The 16,697-nt window shown below is 50.1% G+C and overlaps 1 protein-coding gene across 6 annotated transcripts in view; it reads right to left on the reverse strand.

The window, feature by feature from the left end:
- Nucleotides 1-243: 243 nt before the first annotated feature.
- BAZ2A (bromodomain adjacent to zinc finger domain 2A) overlaps nucleotides 244-16,697 on the reverse strand; it is a 34,761-nt gene continuing 18,307 nt past the window's right edge. For 5 of the 6 annotated variants that reach the window (XM_025476943.3, XM_025476944.3, XM_049115675.1 and 2 more), the window contains 26 exons: nucleotides 16,135-16,320; nucleotides 15,295-15,513; nucleotides 14,343-14,843; nucleotides 14,142-14,202; nucleotides 12,995-13,103; nucleotides 12,724-12,825; nucleotides 12,355-12,565; nucleotides 10,979-11,079; nucleotides 10,574-10,639; nucleotides 10,154-10,387; nucleotides 9,759-10,013; nucleotides 9,154-9,368; nucleotides 8,795-8,869; nucleotides 8,406-8,586; nucleotides 8,242-8,301; nucleotides 7,906-8,050; nucleotides 5,883-6,595; nucleotides 5,539-5,743; nucleotides 5,263-5,418; nucleotides 4,999-5,150; nucleotides 4,525-4,814; nucleotides 4,281-4,413; nucleotides 4,021-4,167; nucleotides 3,401-3,627; nucleotides 3,135-3,278; nucleotides 244-3,053 (listed from right to left, as the gene is read on the reverse strand). In XM_025476943.3, the coding sequence (XP_025332728.3) occupies nucleotides 2,888-3,053; nucleotides 3,135-3,278; nucleotides 3,401-3,627; nucleotides 4,021-4,167; nucleotides 4,281-4,413; nucleotides 4,525-4,814; nucleotides 4,999-5,150; nucleotides 5,263-5,418; nucleotides 5,539-5,743; nucleotides 5,883-6,595; nucleotides 7,906-8,050; nucleotides 8,242-8,301; nucleotides 8,406-8,586; nucleotides 8,795-8,869; nucleotides 9,154-9,368; nucleotides 9,759-10,013; nucleotides 10,154-10,387; nucleotides 10,574-10,639; nucleotides 10,979-11,079; nucleotides 12,355-12,565; nucleotides 12,724-12,825; nucleotides 12,995-13,103; nucleotides 14,142-14,202; nucleotides 14,343-14,843; nucleotides 15,295-15,513; nucleotides 16,135-16,320 (5,054 nt within the window). In that variant the 3' untranslated portion in view covers nucleotides 244-2,887. The remainder of the gene's footprint in view (nucleotides 3,054-3,134; nucleotides 3,279-3,400; nucleotides 3,628-4,020; nucleotides 4,168-4,280; nucleotides 4,414-4,524; nucleotides 4,815-4,998; nucleotides 5,151-5,262; nucleotides 5,419-5,538; nucleotides 5,744-5,882; nucleotides 6,596-7,905; nucleotides 8,051-8,241; nucleotides 8,302-8,405; nucleotides 8,587-8,794; nucleotides 8,870-9,153; nucleotides 9,369-9,758; nucleotides 10,014-10,153; nucleotides 10,388-10,573; nucleotides 10,640-10,978; nucleotides 11,080-12,354; nucleotides 12,566-12,723; nucleotides 12,826-12,994; nucleotides 13,104-14,141; nucleotides 14,203-14,342; nucleotides 14,844-15,294; nucleotides 15,514-16,134; nucleotides 16,321-16,697) is intronic. The other variant, XM_049115673.1, reaches the window with a different exon arrangement.

The following is a 16,697-nucleotide window of genomic DNA, read 5'->3' on the forward strand; positions in this document are numbered from 1 at the left end:
TGCTTTATCCGTGGGCGGAAGTTGGGAGGTTGGGGAAGGGCCCGCATTTGCTGCTATGGGAACGGCGGCGGCGGCGGCGGCGGCGCACAGGGCCCAGACTCGGCAGTCTGGGTGGCACCTGGCTGCGAGGGTCGGAGGGGCCTCGTGGGCGCCTCGTGGGCGCCCTCCTGCCTGAGGCCCAGTCTTCCCCTCAGGCACGGCGAGAACCTCTGTGGAAGGGAAGATAAATACACAACCAGAGTCTTTTGAATCTCTATCAAATGTGGTTTTTATTTCAACTGACAAGCACTTTTCTACAGCTGCACTTGTGGAACATCACATGGCAAAAACAGGAGTTTTTTTCTCTAGACCTTTTTTTTTTCTTTTTTAAACCTTATTAAAAATGAGATTGGTCCTAAAAATATAGAAAGAAATAAATTTAAATTCACAAAAAACTGTACATTATCAAAAAGTCACTAAAACACCACATTTGGTTATATAAAAAGTCAAGTCCCTTTTGTTGTAAAAGGAACATGGAAACTTGTTGGTGTTGATGGTGTGGTTTCTTCCTGTTACCAGACTGATAGAGGGGAGGGGGGAACCAGGGGCAGGGGTGGGTTTTATTATTATTTTTTAACCTGCCTTCCCTACCAAATACTCTCATTTGTCAAGAAGAGAAAATCCACCTAGCTCAAGGGGCAGTGAAGATGAGGAAAGAAACACGAGAAATGGCCCCTTTGATCATGCCCTACCCCCACCCCCCTTTCAGCCCCAACTTCTTCAAACTGAGGCTGGGACGCCACCCCACCTCGAGTGCCTGGTCCCTAGGGAAAGAGGTGGCGCTAGGAGAGGAACACAAGGAACACGGAGCCTTCACTCCCCCCGTCCACCTCGCCTCCAACAATAAAATTAGTACATTTTATACCAGGGGAAAACTGCCAGGGGGCAAAAAGAAGAGCCCCCAACTAGAACAGTTCCAAACGTTTGACTAACACAAACTTTGTTACAGCGCAGTTATTTAGATAAAATATAAATATTTATGCATAATATAAAGTCAATTCAAATATTCTTCAATCCTCTTAAAAAGCAAAAAAAAAAAATCTCAAATAAAATTAAAAGTTTTGAGGTTTATCTGACAGAAAAGGCGACTTTAGAAATAGGCCATGGAGGAGAAGGGGGGCAAAAGGAATCAGAGGGGCTGCCCAGCGCCTCCCGCCCCGCCCCCAGGGCCATCCAGTGCTGCCAGTACAGGGAATGCTCCGCCTCGCCGGCGCCCCTCCCCCGCCCCGACGCCGACGCCTCCGCTCTGCTTGGGAGGCCAGCAGCCCCTCCCCAGTGCAAGTACCCGTATCTCTGGTGGGAGGGGCTCTGCCGCCAGGAGAGCAGGGGGCGGGCCGGGCCGGAGCGGGAGTTAGCAGCTTTCCTCTCACGTGCTGGGGCTTAAGGGGCGCGGTCACAGGTAGGGCAGTGGTGGACCCCCGAACCCCCTTCCCGGCTCTCCTGTGCTCTGCGGTCGCTGCTGCTGCTGCTGCTGCTGGGGAAGGGGTCCCGGGCTTGAAGTAGGTAAGGGAGGAAAAAGCACAACTAAACCCACAGAAGCTCATGGGATTAGGAAAAGATCCAGTTCTACCCCTCTCCCCGCACGAGCTTAGGGCGAGCTTAGGGCTCGAAGCTCCGACAGGAGAGGGGGTTCCTGCTGAAAGATTGCACAGTTTGAAGAGGCTGGAACAGAAATGCCTGGGAGAGAGGAGACACAGCCTTGTACCCAGAAAAACTGCTCCTGTGGTTTCCCGAGGACAAAAATGTGATGGTTTGAAACACTAGGGAAGGTGGGAATAAAAACAGACACTTGGGCAACCTGGATGCCATCACACAGCACAGGGCACAAGCACAGCGATCCCCGCCCTCCCCCTCCCCCCACACCACACACACACACAGAGACACACACACACACCTCTGAGGCCAGCTGATTGCTACCTGGCCTCCATCTTGGGAGTGCGCCCAAACTCAGCAGTAGTTGTCCCTGAGGAGTTCCCAAGAGGGAGGTTTGGGTAAGAGGCGGGGAAGGAGGCCGGGAGGCCTGGGGTCAGGGTGCCTCCCTGCCCTCTCCCCAGCTACCGGGTTTCACAAAAGGCCAGAAACTCAGCACGTGAGGAGTATCCAACATGACAGAGGGGACAGCTATTGGCAGGAAGATGAGGACAGAGAGAAAGACAGGGACCTCTGAACTTCTTTTTCCTTTGAGGGGAAAAAAGATCTGGGGAGAGAAAAAAGGGTAGAGGAACCCGTACATGATAGATTTACATTATTGGATGAGAGAAAAATCTTAAAGGAGGAAGAGTAGGAAAAGGAAAAACTGAGAAGGTGAGAAGCAGGGAAGGGACTGAACATGGAAGCAGCATGTTCAGGGCCCGGTGTCCGGCTCGACACACTTGGGAGTTAAGTCCACTTTACTGGCCGTCACTGCGGGTCCACACACAGTACAGAGTGTTTCTCGGTTTCACACATTCACTAGAACTATTGCTATTGTTAAATAGCCCCAGGATGCTGGGGCACGTACAGGGAAGGAGAAGCTGGGAGGAGGAAGCAGGGACTTCTTTCCTCCTCCTCTTTTTAAATTAGGAAATAAAACAGAAAGGAAAAATTCTTTCTTTCTTTTTTTTTTTTTTGGCTTTCAGTCCAGAAGGACCTCATCTCTGCCCCTCTTAGTTGAGGAGCAAGAGGAGGAAAGGGAAAAAGGGACGTAGGGAGAAGAGGATGTAGGGCGCTGCCGAGGGTAAGGTCAAAAATCAGGCTGAGCTCTCTGACTTGAGTCTGGACCCAGGGCAGCATCAGCAGGTGAGAATGGCAGGGTTTTTTGTTTGCAGGGCGGGGAGATGCCACGAGGTGACTCCCCACCTCCCTTGCCTCACAGATTGGCCTGTTTTCCCTGATAAAACTCCTCCCAGCGGCTCTCAAAGAAGCGACGCATGATGTGCCCGGCCTTGCCCACTTCAGAGTCGTCCTCGTTGAAGGTCTGGCAGTTGTCAAAGACCAGGAGCGCATCAGCTGCGAACTCCTCGGAGCTGGTGTACCTGGGCGGGCGGAGGCGGCGCGTGAGCGCGGGCGGGGGGCGGCGGCAACAGCAGCCAGGGGCCCGGCGCAGGTCTACCTACCCTCCCCGGAGCAGCCGCTCCCGCATGGTGGAGAAATCCATAGGGTTTTTGATGATGCGCCGGTACCCGCTCACCAAGCGTGGGTTCACAGGCTCCAGAAAAGGCCAAGCTGCATCATGAGACTCCATCTCCATCAAGATAATCCTGTGTCATTAAAGGGACAGGGACGGCTGCGTCTCAAGCAGCAAACACACAGACCCCCCTCCTCCTAGTCCTTTACTCTGGCCAAGGTAGAGCCAGCTGTCCCCAGAAGTCATTCAACTCACTCGCAAAACGTGAGATCACTGTGGTGGTTCCGCATGGAGAAACGCCGCCGCTTCGAGGGGGACAGCCCTTCATCCGAGTACCGAGGCACTGCTGGGCTCTCCCGGCCCCTGGAGAGTACCCGGCGGCGGCGGCCATCGCCCTCCGGGAAGTTTAGCTCATAACTGCTTTTCCGCTTCTGGCCTCGTTTTGGGAAACCAGGCTTCTGAGCGAATCCTCCCTCTACCTGCTGAGGCCGGGAAAAGGGAGACCAGTCACAGCTGGAGAGGTACTCGGCTTGTTCCCTGCTGGTTTTCATCCCTGCGTGTCTGCGACTGAGGCTTCGAAATACTTCCACGCATCAGCCAGCATGTGCATCTACCCACATGATCCAATAAGGTAGGTAAAGAGGGAAACAATCAATCCCACTGCACAGAAGAAAGCAGATGAGGCTACGGAACGTAAGTGACTTGTCCTAAGAAGGATCAGAACCCAGGCCTCCCAGCACGGAGCCTGGAGTTCCTCCCACGGAGAGACAGAGGCGCGGTGGGCAGTGCTGTGTGTAGGACTGCTGACACACGGCGGGGGAGAGAAAACCTCGGACTTCTGCTTGGGAGGGAGAATGAGAAAGCAGAAGCCTTACCTGGGCCAAACATACTGCACAGAACCAATCTCCTTCTGGGACAGCCTCCATCTTCGGCCGATGGCAGTAAATGTGGCAGCCACGGTCACATCCGTCACAAAGCAGAAGAAACTCATCGTTGTCACCCTTCCGGCAGACAAGACAGGTCTAGACCAACGGTATGAGGAGGCAAGGTGAGCGCCCAAGCCTCTGCCTGCCCTGAGCCAACCCCGCCCAGGCTGGCTGCCCCTCGGCCTTCTCAGGCTCTCCCGGCCTCTTACCACTTTGTTGACGGACTTCTCCCAGGCAATGGACCTCTCCAGCTGGCCCAGGCACAAGCACACCTGGGCTGCACTCCGGCACCGCTCAAGTGTCTGGCGCCAGGCCCGAATGCGAGGGGTGATCTCATATGATCTGGGGTGGGGAGTCGGGGGTGGGAGAAAGTGGTGATCTCTGGATGAGAAGCAGGATCCATTAAACTTAACCCTTCTTCCCAAGACCAAGAATGGGGGTAGGGACACTCACATCTCTGTGGTGGTGCACTGGGGGGCACCACCGGGCGTGCTGAGCAAGGCCTTCTCCAGCACAACCTCATGAGCTGGCCAGAGGGGCTCCCGCAGATACCGCCGCTCCACATTCTGCTCTAGGGCGGCCAGTCGCATCACAGCCAAATCCAGCGGGTTGGTAGTTTTACGCTGGGGTGCCAGTCCTTCTCTACCCCGACCTCTCCAGGTGATGTCCTCCTGGGAGTCAGGGAGATGCTCACAGTAGGCCAAGTCTTCACGAGTAGAGTCTGGGCTGGGACATGTCCAGCCCTGCAGGTGGGAAAGAATTAAAACTCATTGCAAAGAAAGAAAATTAAGCGTCAAAAAAAAAAAAAAAAGGTAGCATCCTAAGATGTCACTTGTGAAGTGGGGACCCAGGGTTTCTCCTAACAGAGTTTAAGAGACAATCACCTCCCCCTCAGCAAGTTCCCACCCAGTGCCAGCCCCGGGGTACCCGAATCTGCAGATCGGACAGGATGACCCGCTGTTCCAGCTCCTCTACCCACTGAAGCACAGCCAGGTCTGTCTCATAGGTCTTCTCTTTGGGGGACCAGCTCATAATCCCTTCTTGAAAGGCGGGTAACTGACTGCGCTCAAAGATGGGGTCTGAGAACGCAGAAGGCAGAGGGAAAGACCCACCAGTGAGGCCGCTGTCCCCAGCAGCAGCCCAACACCTATCCCTGGGCTCGGCAGCTCAGGCTGGGCCGACGCATCTTACCGGTTGAGGGCCGGAGGCAGACCTCCTGTAAGAAGTCCCTGTGCTTGTTGAGGTGTTTGTGAAGTGCCTTTTCTCGGATGCCCCGGGGGTGCAGAGCCTTGAGCATAGCATCCAGTGTCTCAGGATCTTGGATGCACCACCAGCCAGAGCACATCTCTGTGAAGAGTTGATATATGTGGGGTGGGGAGTGGAAACCAGTTCTGAATCCCACGGCCCATACTGATGCCGTTCATACCCATACTCTCACCCCGTGCCACCTCACGGGCACTTACTTACCAGGGGGAACCGGCTGGGCTGTCAGCTGGGTCAGATAACGCTGTTCCATCTGTTTGAAGAACTTGCTGGGGGGTCTCCCTCTCCGTTTCGGCTGTCCTAGCCCTGTGAGACTCTGTGTGCCCTCAGGGTCTCCTGTCCGTCTCTTAGGGGCTGTCCCAGGCAAGGGGGTAGAGGAGAGCTGTACTGGAGAACAGGGTCTATTGATCTGTGAGTGAGAGCAAACACAAGATAAGGGCATTTCCACATTTTATAGGGCCTAATGGCCCAGCCCTTCCCCCAGCTCCAGCAACAGCCTGCACCCGAGGAGCGGAGCCTGTGGCAAGATGAAGTCAATCACTACTCACTGGCCTAGGGGCGGCAGCTTGCTGAGGGGAGAGAGCAGGCTGGTCCTCAGAAACAGCTGGGGGTGGTGTAGGGGCTGCATTGCAAGGCATCTGGGCTGAGAAGTTAAACCAGGGAGCTTGAGAATCGGGGACGGACTCTGCCTCACTGGGCTCTGGCTCCTCCAAGGGCTGTGATGGGGCCGGGTCCAGTTTTCCAGGGCTGCTGTCAGGTGTGAGGACGGAGCTGCTCAACAGGGAGCCGTGGCTCTGAGTCTGGCTCAGCCAAGACAGGAAGGCTGACTGACTGAGGTCATGCTGGCTCTGACCCAAGGACAAGGGGGAGCCTTCTGGCTCCAGGAACCCATTTTGGGACTGAGGATGGAGCTGAAGCTGGGGCTGGGGCTGAGGATAAGGATGAGGATGGGGCTGAGGCTGGGGCTGGGGCTGGGGCTGGGGCTGGGGCTGGGGCTGGGGCTGGGGCTGGGGCTGGATCTCAGCCTGAAGCTGAGCATCGGGCTGTTCTGAACCCTGACCCTGGACAGGGGGTTTCAGGTGCCTAGATTGCAGAGAGGCAGGCTTAGTTTTCCGAGGTCGGCCTCGGGACCGGGCAGGAGTACTGGCAGAGGTGCTGGAGCCAGCTAACTCCTTCTTCAGAGAGAAGGGGGCCAAGCTGGGCGCTGGATGAACTGCCACTTTTAAGGAGTCAGTTTCCTGCTTTATCATACCCTCAGGAACTGTAAAGAGAAGTGAAGAGTTTAAGACATACACTGATGTATAAAGGGAAGGAAAGAGGGTGTATAAATCCAGGATATACATTTTCTTTTTCTCTTGGACTTAGTTCCCCCTTTTGAGATTCAACTGGGAACAACTTACACGCCAATGAACAGTGCTGGGAAAGAAACACTATTCTCCTAAGTAATCAGAAGCAGCAGCATAATCACAAGCTAACATTTTTTTAAGAACCGGATAGATGTTAAACATTATGCTAAGAGTATTAACTCATCCTTCCAACAGCCCTATGAGATATATGTACTATCATCATCCCTATTTTACAAATGAAGAAACTGAAGCATACAGCAAGGAAATTGGAAGTCTCACCCCAGAGCATGTTCTCATAAAATGAAAGCAGCCCAAAAAGACATAAACAGAGATTTCACCAGGAAGACATAGACATGGCCAAAAAGCACATGAGAAAATGCTCCGCGTCACTGACCATCAGGGAAATACAAATCAAAACCACAATGAGATCCCACCTCACACCAGTGAGAATGGGGAAAGTTAACAAAGCAGGAAACAACAAATATTGGGGAGGATGTGGAGAAAGGAACCCTCTTACATGTTGGTGGGAATGTGAACTGGTGCAGCCACTCTGGAAAACTGTGTGGAGGTTCCTCAAAGTTAAAAATAGACCTGCCCTACAACCCAGGAATTACACTGCTGGGGATTTACCCCAAAGGTACAGATGCAATGAAACACCGGGACACCTGCACCCCGATGTTTATAGCAGCAATGTCCACAACAGCCAAACTGTGGAAGGAGCCTCGGTGTCCATCGACTTATGAATGGATAAAGAAGCTGTGGTCTATGTATACAATGGAATATTCCTCAGCCATTACAAATGACGAGTACCCACCATTTGCTTCAAAGTGGATGGAATTGGAGGGTATGATGCTGAGTGAAGTAAGTCCATTGGAGGACAAACATTATATGGTCTCATTCATTTGGGGAATATAAAAAATAGTGAAAGGGAATAAAGGGGAAAGGAGAGAAAATGAGTAGGAAATATCAGACAGGGAGACAGAACATGAGAGACTCCTAACTCTGGGAAACAAACAAGGGGTAGTGGAAAGGGAGGCGGGCAGGGGTTTGGGGTGACTGGGTGATGGGCACTGAGGGGGGCATTTGACGGGATGAGCACTGGGTGATATGCTATATGTTGGCAAATTGAACTCCAATTAAAAAAAAAAAGAAAGCAGCCCAAACGAAAAGCAACTAGTTACCTCCATTAGCTAGGACTCAATTCAGGCTCCCATGAAACACCTACCTAAGCTCTCCTCTGTTCCTTCCACAAAGATACCAGCCAAGTAGGGCAACACCCAGTAGCGGCGTCTGTAGCGGTCCTGACCCAAGGAGACTGCTCGAAGCATCTGGGATGAGTGAAGCAGCTTTTTTCGAAAGAAGAGCTGACGCTGTGTAGGCAATGGAAGGAAAAAGGAATAAAAAACACATTTCCAAAGAGTGACTCTGTCCAGTATATGGGAGATGGGCAATGGCTCTCAGCTTCCCTATAAAATTGATACCACCCAGGGCCCAACTCACACAATGATAAATTCTCTCCCAGCCCACATCCCCAGTTCCTGGGAGGTAAGAAGCACAGTACCTTGCTCAGTTTTTCTATCTGGCGCTCTAGCTCTGGAATGCTTGATGCTGTGGCATCAACCTGGAGAAGAAACAAATGGACAACGAGAGGAAGGGAATTATTAGAGTCAAGAAAGAGAAGTAATGTATTTCCAACTCCCACAGCCCTCAGTGTGGGGCTAGTACCTCTCCATCTCTTCGACCCCTACGGCCATGGACCGTCGCTACAGTCTCTTCCTCTTCCTCTTCCTCCATGCCACTGGTCTCCTCCATGATGCGAGAACTGCGCCTCCTTCCCAGGCTCTCCTCTGGCCCTTGCAACTCTACTTCAGGCCGCCCAGTTCGCTTGGCCAGAGCAGTTTTCAGTCTTGAAACAGATTAAGGGAAAAACTGTGGTGAGGAATGTGAGACTACCACTAAAGGAACCCTGGTATCTAAGCCATCCTGAGCCCTGGGGTAAGGTCCCAACCCCAGGGGAGAGGCTAGAGGCATCAGTTCCAGATGCAAGTTCTGGCTATGCTTCCCCCTTGCCCCATTCTCTCCTCTCTGGGCCCCTCCCTCTGTCCAATCCCTACCTCCGGAGCCGGCCTTCAACAATCCACTTGTTTTTTCTGTAGCTGGACATACTCTCCAGAGTCTTGTCGATCTCACTGCAGAGGAACAGGAAATGAGATTTCAAAGCAGGAGTGGTAGCACAAACAAAAAAGAAGGGAGCCTAAACGGTGAAGGGGATGCAGCTGAACTGGAGTTTCATCCTAGGGCCTAGGTTGGATAAATGGCAGAAGGCGGCTTAGAGTCTCCCTGGGAAGGTACCTTAGTACAGTCCCCAAGTTGCTCTAGCATCTCCAGAGCATGGCAGTGGACACACATCACCCCTCCCATTCTGACCAAGGCATACAGTAACCATCGCCACCTCCCCCCACCAGCCCCTCACTTGATGATGAGGGTGGAGCCATTGAGCTCATGCACAAGGAAGGCCAGGACAGCAGCTTTCTGTTGAGGTGGCTGAGCCTGAAAAGGCTGGGTACGCAGGCTATCACAGAGGGCTGGCTCCACTCCATACGCCATGAGGAAGCAGCGTAGGATCTCAGATACATTGTCTCTTGTCAGTGGGATCTCGGACACCTTCTCCCCCAAGATCTTTAAGGACTGTTAGGAGGAGAGCAGAATGGGAGTTAAGAGAAAAAGTGGAACAACGTAGGTTGGGTCAATCTGGAACAAGAAAATACACCCAGAGAGAACTACGGGGTGAAAAGAGAAAAGAATGAAAGGTGCTAGGACTTGATGAGATCACACAAAAGTACAAAAAGAAAAAGAAAAAGAAAGTAAAATAAAGGAAAATGAACAAAATAAGCAGAGAAGTCAGGAAGATCAACAGAAGGGAAATTATAAGGAAAACAAAGAGGAAGAAACCAGATCTTCCTTCCACTTGTCCTGACCACTTCAGGGAAGGGTTTATTTTTGTGTTTAACTTGAAGCAAAACTGAGACACAGCCCTGGATCCCAGGCCTGCCCAACCTGCTTGGGGAAGGCCCTCACCTGACAGTAGGAGGGCAAGCCAGGATCATAGAGCGCAGCCTTCAGGAGCCGCACCAGCAGATCTTGCACCTCACCCAGGCTGTCGCCTTGACACAGGAGTCCCTCCTGCAGGACCCCCAGGCTAGGTACATCTTTGGCAGGGTCAAAGCCCAGCACCTTGCCGAAGCTGTGCAGGAATTCCACGATGGTCAAGCAGTCTGAGAAGGCCCCGCTGGGCAGGACCAGACCCGGGATGCGTGAGAAGTCAGGTAGGGGCTGTAAGGATAAAAGCGGTAGGACTGTCAAACATACTTGAAGGCAACAGTCTGGGTATCTAGGAGGTTCTTCTTTTATTGGAAATGTCTTCACAACTGGCCCCTCCAGGACCCAGGGACCTGCTACTCTCCCCTCACTACCTGGTGATCAGTCAGACACATATCCTCTGTGGGCTTCTTCATCTCCTCCAAGATCATCTGCTGCCTCTGCCGCTCCTCCAAGCGCCTCTGCATGGCTAGCATTTTATCGGCTTTACAGGCTGATTTGCCTTTGGCCACTTCCTCCTTTTCCTTCATTTTTACCTTCTCCTTCTTCTCCCTCTTCACTTTTTCCTTCAGTTTTTCCTGCTTTGTCTTTACCTTCTCCTTCTCAGCCTACTCACCAAAGGAGAGAGGAACCAAGAATTCCATAAAGATTCCAGTCACCACCCTTTTTCCCTGGTCCCCATCCTCCCCACCTCAGAGCCCACAAACATAGCTATAAAACAAGACCAACTCACACATGTCTTGCAAAATAAGTTTGGTGACTTCAAAGTTATACTTGTGTGTACATGCACCTACCTTGGATTTCTTCTTAGCTTCCTTCTGCTTTAAGCTCTTGGTCTCTTGTTTCCGCTTGTTTCTGGCCTGTAAACCATAAGGGAAGTCATTTCTCCTCAAACTCTGAAAGCATCTCTGCTTGGGCTAGGATTCAAAAACAGACAAGGGTGCTGGGGAGGAGAGGTGAGAGATGGGATGAGGGGTTGGCAATGGATCACTTCTCTCACCCTGGAGATGCCCACATGATTTCTGAACAAGCCCAATTCTCTAAATTAAGCCCCCCGAAATTTTAGGTAAGGAAAGTATGCTGCTACATGAGGGGCCGTGAGGAGGGAGGGGCAGGTGGCAAATGTGGGAGAAAGAAAAAGACAATGAAGCAGATTGTAGGAAAAGTTAACCCACTATATAATCTCTGATGTCTCTCACCTGTCCTTGGTTAGTAGGCTGACACTCTCCTCGTTGTACCTTCTGCTTCATCTTCTTCTTGATTTTACTCATCTTTGCTTTATCCTCCTCATTCAGTGTTTCTGTGAGGGCAGAAAGAAAAATGAAGAGTGAGGCAGGGCAGACTGATTCCCAGCATTCAGAGCAGCACACGCCTATCACAAAGCTGGGTTCCTAATAAGCAGCTCCCTGAAGAATCTAGTTTTATTTTTGAGTACACATAATAAAATGCTAGGGAGAAAAATGGTGAAGAAGAGATACCAGCTATGGGACAGCACAAAGAACTCAAAAATATCCTCTCCAGAAGTCCCAGCCCCTAGAACAGATTAGACTACTTTAGAAGGGGTCCTAGAGGCCACAATGGCAGAGTAGCCTCGTAAGCTGTCTCTCTTCCCAGAAGACTTGGTTGGGGCGGCAACCCATGGACTGATTTCAGTGCACAGAAAGAAAACAAAACCAAACTGCCAAGGAAAGAGGGGGTCTCCAAAGTTGGAATCACAAATTAATAAACAATGTGCTAGAAAGAAAGGGCTCAAATAATGGACACCTCAGTAGAATTGGATCACTGACACAGCTACTGCTTATGGTCCACTCTTATGCCTTACTCTATCCAAAAAAAAAAAAAAAAAAAAGTCTTTGCTTTTGGAAGACTGAATATTGAAATGGAATGCTACAAACAAGAGTAGTACCCATTCTCTTCTGGCATGGACACACCACCATATCTATACGGCAACCCTCTAAATTAGATACTATCTGTAGATAACCCCGTAGAGGCTTCTAGCAAAATGTAAGTGCCTTGCTCCAGGTCATATGGTCAGAATGTGGCAGAGCTGGAACTCTGAATAAGAGACAATTTTTTTTTTCAAAATTTTCACACTATAATGAATAAATGTGATATTTGCTGAAAAATTACACTATTTCCTACCTGTTTATTGACTATTTCCTACCAGTGTCAATTATCTTTGGATTCAGATGTTAATTCTGAACCTCTGTGATGGTGGCAATGAATAAGGTAAAAGTGCACACCCCAAACCTATAAGCCAAGGAGCTGAAAGATGGCAAGGAAGGATATGGAAGCCCTCTCTTTGCCTATCAATATCTGGGAACCACCCAGGTCTGTGGACCACCCAAGAATCCACTAGTATGAGCAAATCAGGAAACAGGTTGTTAGGTTGTTAAAGAAAAGTGCTGGGACTTTGGTGCTACTTTCTAGGGAGGGGATGGTAGATTCAGATTCATTCTGTCCAGATAATTAATGCCATGCTCCCGGGGAAACCCAGGCATTAGTAATTCCTCAACATCTCTAATACTTCACAAAGCAAGTAGAATCCTAAGTAAAATAAGAGACACCACTGTACCTTGGGCTTCCAGTTTCTTTAGGAGGCGGTTATCTGTCTTATTCAGCAACTCAGCGATTTTGACCTTGGGTGGCCGACCTCGTCCCCGTTTCACCTTGGGGACTTCCTTAGTCTTGGCCTTCTCAGTGTTTCGAGGTCGGCCCCGTTTCCCAGTAATTGCCTGAATCCTGGATGGGATCTCTTCTGCTGAGAGCTGTACCCACTGCAAGCCCTAAGGTAATGAGGAAGACTATTACAATGTGAGGGTGCAAGCCACTGGATCCTCTGAATCATTCAATGCCCCAGAACCTCCAAACCCCACAAGAAGCTACAACTTGTCCACCAATTCTTTCTCAGAGACAAAAGCATATTTAACCCTGGGGTATGCACCTCTGGTGTGTCTCTCTCTTCAAAGAAATCTCCAACAGGCATACGGGGACTGAAACTGAAGTGCTCACGGCGGACATTGTGTACCACATTGCGGCTCAGATACTAAAAGGAGGAGGCAAAGTGGCATTAATAAAGTCACAGCCCTACCATGCCTTTGTCCAACAACAGCACAAGCAGAACAGGCCAAAGAGCAGAAAATGCTAGTCTGTTGCCACTGGGCCCAAGAAAAGAGCCCGTGCTTCCATTAAAATGCCCATGAAAGCTACATTACCTTGATCACTTCTGGAAACTGTTTCATCCTCTTCCCACAGGGACCATAATACCATGTCTCCCCTTGCCATCGGTGGCTACCCTTCTTGATGCGCACCTCTCTCCGCCACCTGCCAGAGAAGCACACGTGCCCTGCCGCCAGGTCACACTCCTACCCACAGTCAAGCCATCCCAGGAGCCAAGCTCACTGAGATGACCCTCCCAGCATCCTGTCTTACTAGATGCAAACATAGCACGAGACACAAGTGTGGTGGGAAGGCAGGCCTGAGCTCTACAAATCCTTCAGGGCCCCGGGGGGAAGGCAATACACCAAACTCCACAGGCCCAGAAAGACCTGCACCCTGCCTTGACAAAGTCAGTGTGTGATGAGCAGCTAGGAACCCCCTCCCCAATACCACTCAAAGCAATTGCTGGGTTTCCAGTGAAAAGGATGAAGACTAAAAGCAGAAAAGAAAGAGGGTGAGGGCACAAGCAGAAGAGTAAACTTGCTGCTGACTTCATGAAATGACTTTGTAGGCCAAGGTTTAGTAAGGAACTCTGTGTTCTGAGAAACAGATTATTCTAAGACTAAGCCTTATCTTTCTCTCAAAACTTTAAGAACTCAGACTTGGTGACCACAAGTAGCCTAGAGGGGTGGGGGGTGGGGACAATCAGGAAGGCAGTCATTCTTATGAGGCCCTCAGTGTCAACTGGCTTGTTCATTCTAGTCACATACTGTTCTTGCCCTTACCTCTCCAAAGAGCATTGAAAAAATAATAATAATAAAAAATCCTAACTCATCAGGATTTAGCCACTCCCTACTCACTGCTATCCCTTCTGTAAGTATATAAAGCAAGTCAGCTAATTTGGATATCTGAGCTCTAGGGTCACCAGCTGGGTTTGGAAAAGATAACAGCTGTAAGCCCCTGGAGCGAAAATCCAAGTAGCTACAAGATGAATAAAGAATAGGTGAGGGGAGGCAGATCCTGGGAGAAGGAGGAAAGCCTAGGAATCTCAGGCATTATCATTGCAGATAACTGTCCTTTAATCCATTTTTTTGCCTAGCCCATTCCTCTCCATCTCAGATGAGATGACCTCTCTTCCCTTCTTCCTAAAGTCATTCACTAAATTTGTCAAGGTCAATGTATGTAGCAAATTAGAGCATTTACCCATGTTGGAGGGGAAGACGAACTTCTTCTGGGGTAGCAATACGTCTCCTCAGGACATCACCTTGGGAGGAAGATAGGGGGATACCCAAGTTAAGAATTTAAGCAAAACAGTGAAACAGGCCAGCAGGAAAGGGCTAAATGCCACAAAAGGATAGCAACTTCTTGAAACTGACTAGGAATGGAACAGAATCTGACACTCACCACTACCAGAAGTAGTGATTCCTTCTCCAGTGATCTCTTCCAGATCAGTGGTGGTTTCAGGGAAGGTGCTGACATCCTTATCTGCTGGGGAGGCTGCTGGGAGGACAGCTACCGGGGAAGCTGCAGGGGATACTTTTGGGGAGGTCACCGGGGAGGCTGTCAAGGAGACTTCTGAAGAGACTGGTGGGAGGGCTGCTGATGAAGTTGGAGAGACAGTTGGGAAAGCTGCCGGGGAGATGACTGGGGAAATTTCTGGGGAGACTGCTGGCGAAACCGCTGGGGAGACTTCTGGAGAGATTTCCAGGGAGGCTGCTGGCGAAACTGCCAGGGAGATTGCCGGGGAAGCTGTTGGTGGGACTGCTGGTGAAGTTGCTGGATGGAGCTGAATAGTGGATGACTGGTCAGAGGTTGGCTGGGTGAGAGGTGGTGAGAAGTCTGAAGCCTGAGTCTCCATTTCTTCCTGTTCTGCATCACTACCATTATTCAGGTCAAAGCTGTTATCTAGAATCCAAAGGGACAGGATGGGTAAGGAAAAATAGTGTCCTACAAAGCAAGAGAGTCTACTCAGTCGAACCTGGACTAAACTAAACAGAGTCACTTAGAGGGCTTTTCCCTAGGGTTAGAAAACAAGAAGTAGCCTCTGGCTGTCCTCTCCAGCCATTCATGAAGGTTAAAGGGCAAAGCTATTGCTGTCACTGTGTGAAGTACCTTTTACCTGGACCCAGTAAGGCCCTTGGCCTCCTTCTTCCTGCAAACTCCAAGTCCCACAAGTTCTTCTGGGCACAGGGCAGAAGTCAGTGAGCAGCCTGTGCCTTTTTTAGTCCCAACGCACACTATTCCATAGCCCCCTCAGCTCCCAGTAAGGCGCCCATCCCTAAGGCCCTATCTACGGAACTGGTTTCCTCACCTTTTCTCGGGTTGAAGAGACTCTGTCCTCCCTCTCTTCACTTACCTTGCAGGACAGACTCCCCAAGAACAGGTGGAGAGCTGGGGCTGGCAAAGATAGAGGCTGAAGTTTGACTATCATCTGCCAGGAGACTGAAGGCAGTGGCATTATTGAGAGAAGGGCAATCAAGGGCAGAAATCACAGGGCTGTCCTCAAGAGGCAGCTTGTCCTCTGTATCCATCAGCTCCGTGTCATCTATACCATAAAGTCCTCCACTCACTGGCTCTTCAGGAGGTGGAAAAATCAGAAAACAAGATTTAAGAAATACTGGTCTCAGGATTTCCCAATTCTAGTTAGTTCTCATTGTGTGAAGTTTCTTTCTAATTATTAAATTAAGGAAATTCTACAGCTCTCTCCCTGAAACAGTAAAGTCACCAGGCTAATAGGGATTGTAAAAGCCTGAAATAGAAATGAAGGGAAAAGCATGGGCTCTATATCGACCCACAGACCAACACAAAATTCTAGCATTCATCATAAAGTCGGCTTTTCTTATATTTCAGTGGGGTGAAAGGTACTCGTTCACTGGCAAGTTTTCTTAGTGAGATAGTTAGAACTCAAATAGCCCAACTATGTGGTAATAAGTCCTTATCCAGTGAATTATTACAGCCCAGGGCTCCTGGCCAAAAGGAACATTGGGAGAGAACCTGGGAAATGAACCAATTCAGCTCAGAGTGCAGTTGGCCTAGTCAGCCAGTGGCATGAAACTGTGTTCGGCCACAGGATTATCTGGAGGCCCTGATGCCCCAAATTCCTCAATACTTTCCTTGGTTTACCATCTCTTCTAGGTGATAGAAGCTGGCTACCTTCTGCATGGACAAACTGAAGGGAGCCAGCCGCCAAGCCTACCCGGTGCCAGAGGGTTGAAGGGCTCCAGAGAGACTTCACTGAGGATTGGAGTGTCTTCCAGTTGATCAGGAAGATGTGAAGGATCATCTAAGCAGCTCACTGTGGGGTCAGGGACCAAGACTGAGACTTCTTGGTGTAATGATTCCACAGAAGGGACAGAGCCATTGTAGCCACACATCTTTAATTCTAGGAAATCCCAGAAGAGAGCAAAAGTCATATCAGTGCCTTCAACTGTTCAACTGTGGCTACAGTAGGCAGTCAGTCTTTGCTAGTGGGATGTTCATTCTTTAGTAATTTTAAGTACCAGTCCTATGGTTGGGTTCCAATCTTACCAAGATACTCTAGTGAGTAATGCTAATAAAATCCTATAGCAAGTAAAGAGAGGAGGAAAGGAGAGTGGGGTCTGAGATAAGAGCCCCATCATATTCTCAGCTATTTTCCCCATCCAGTGGGAACAGGTGGTAAGCAGAGAAAATACCCAGTGATTTTATAGGGTGGTCACTCTTGTATTTGGAATCAATGCTAAAATAAGCATTTATCTATTTTGAGGAAAAAGAGAGGGA

The sequence above is a fragment of the Canis lupus genome, chromosome 10 (assembly GCF_003254725.2).
Source record: "Canis lupus dingo isolate Sandy chromosome 10, ASM325472v2, whole genome shotgun sequence".
NCBI lineage: Eukaryota > Metazoa > Chordata > Mammalia > Carnivora > Canidae > Canis > Canis lupus.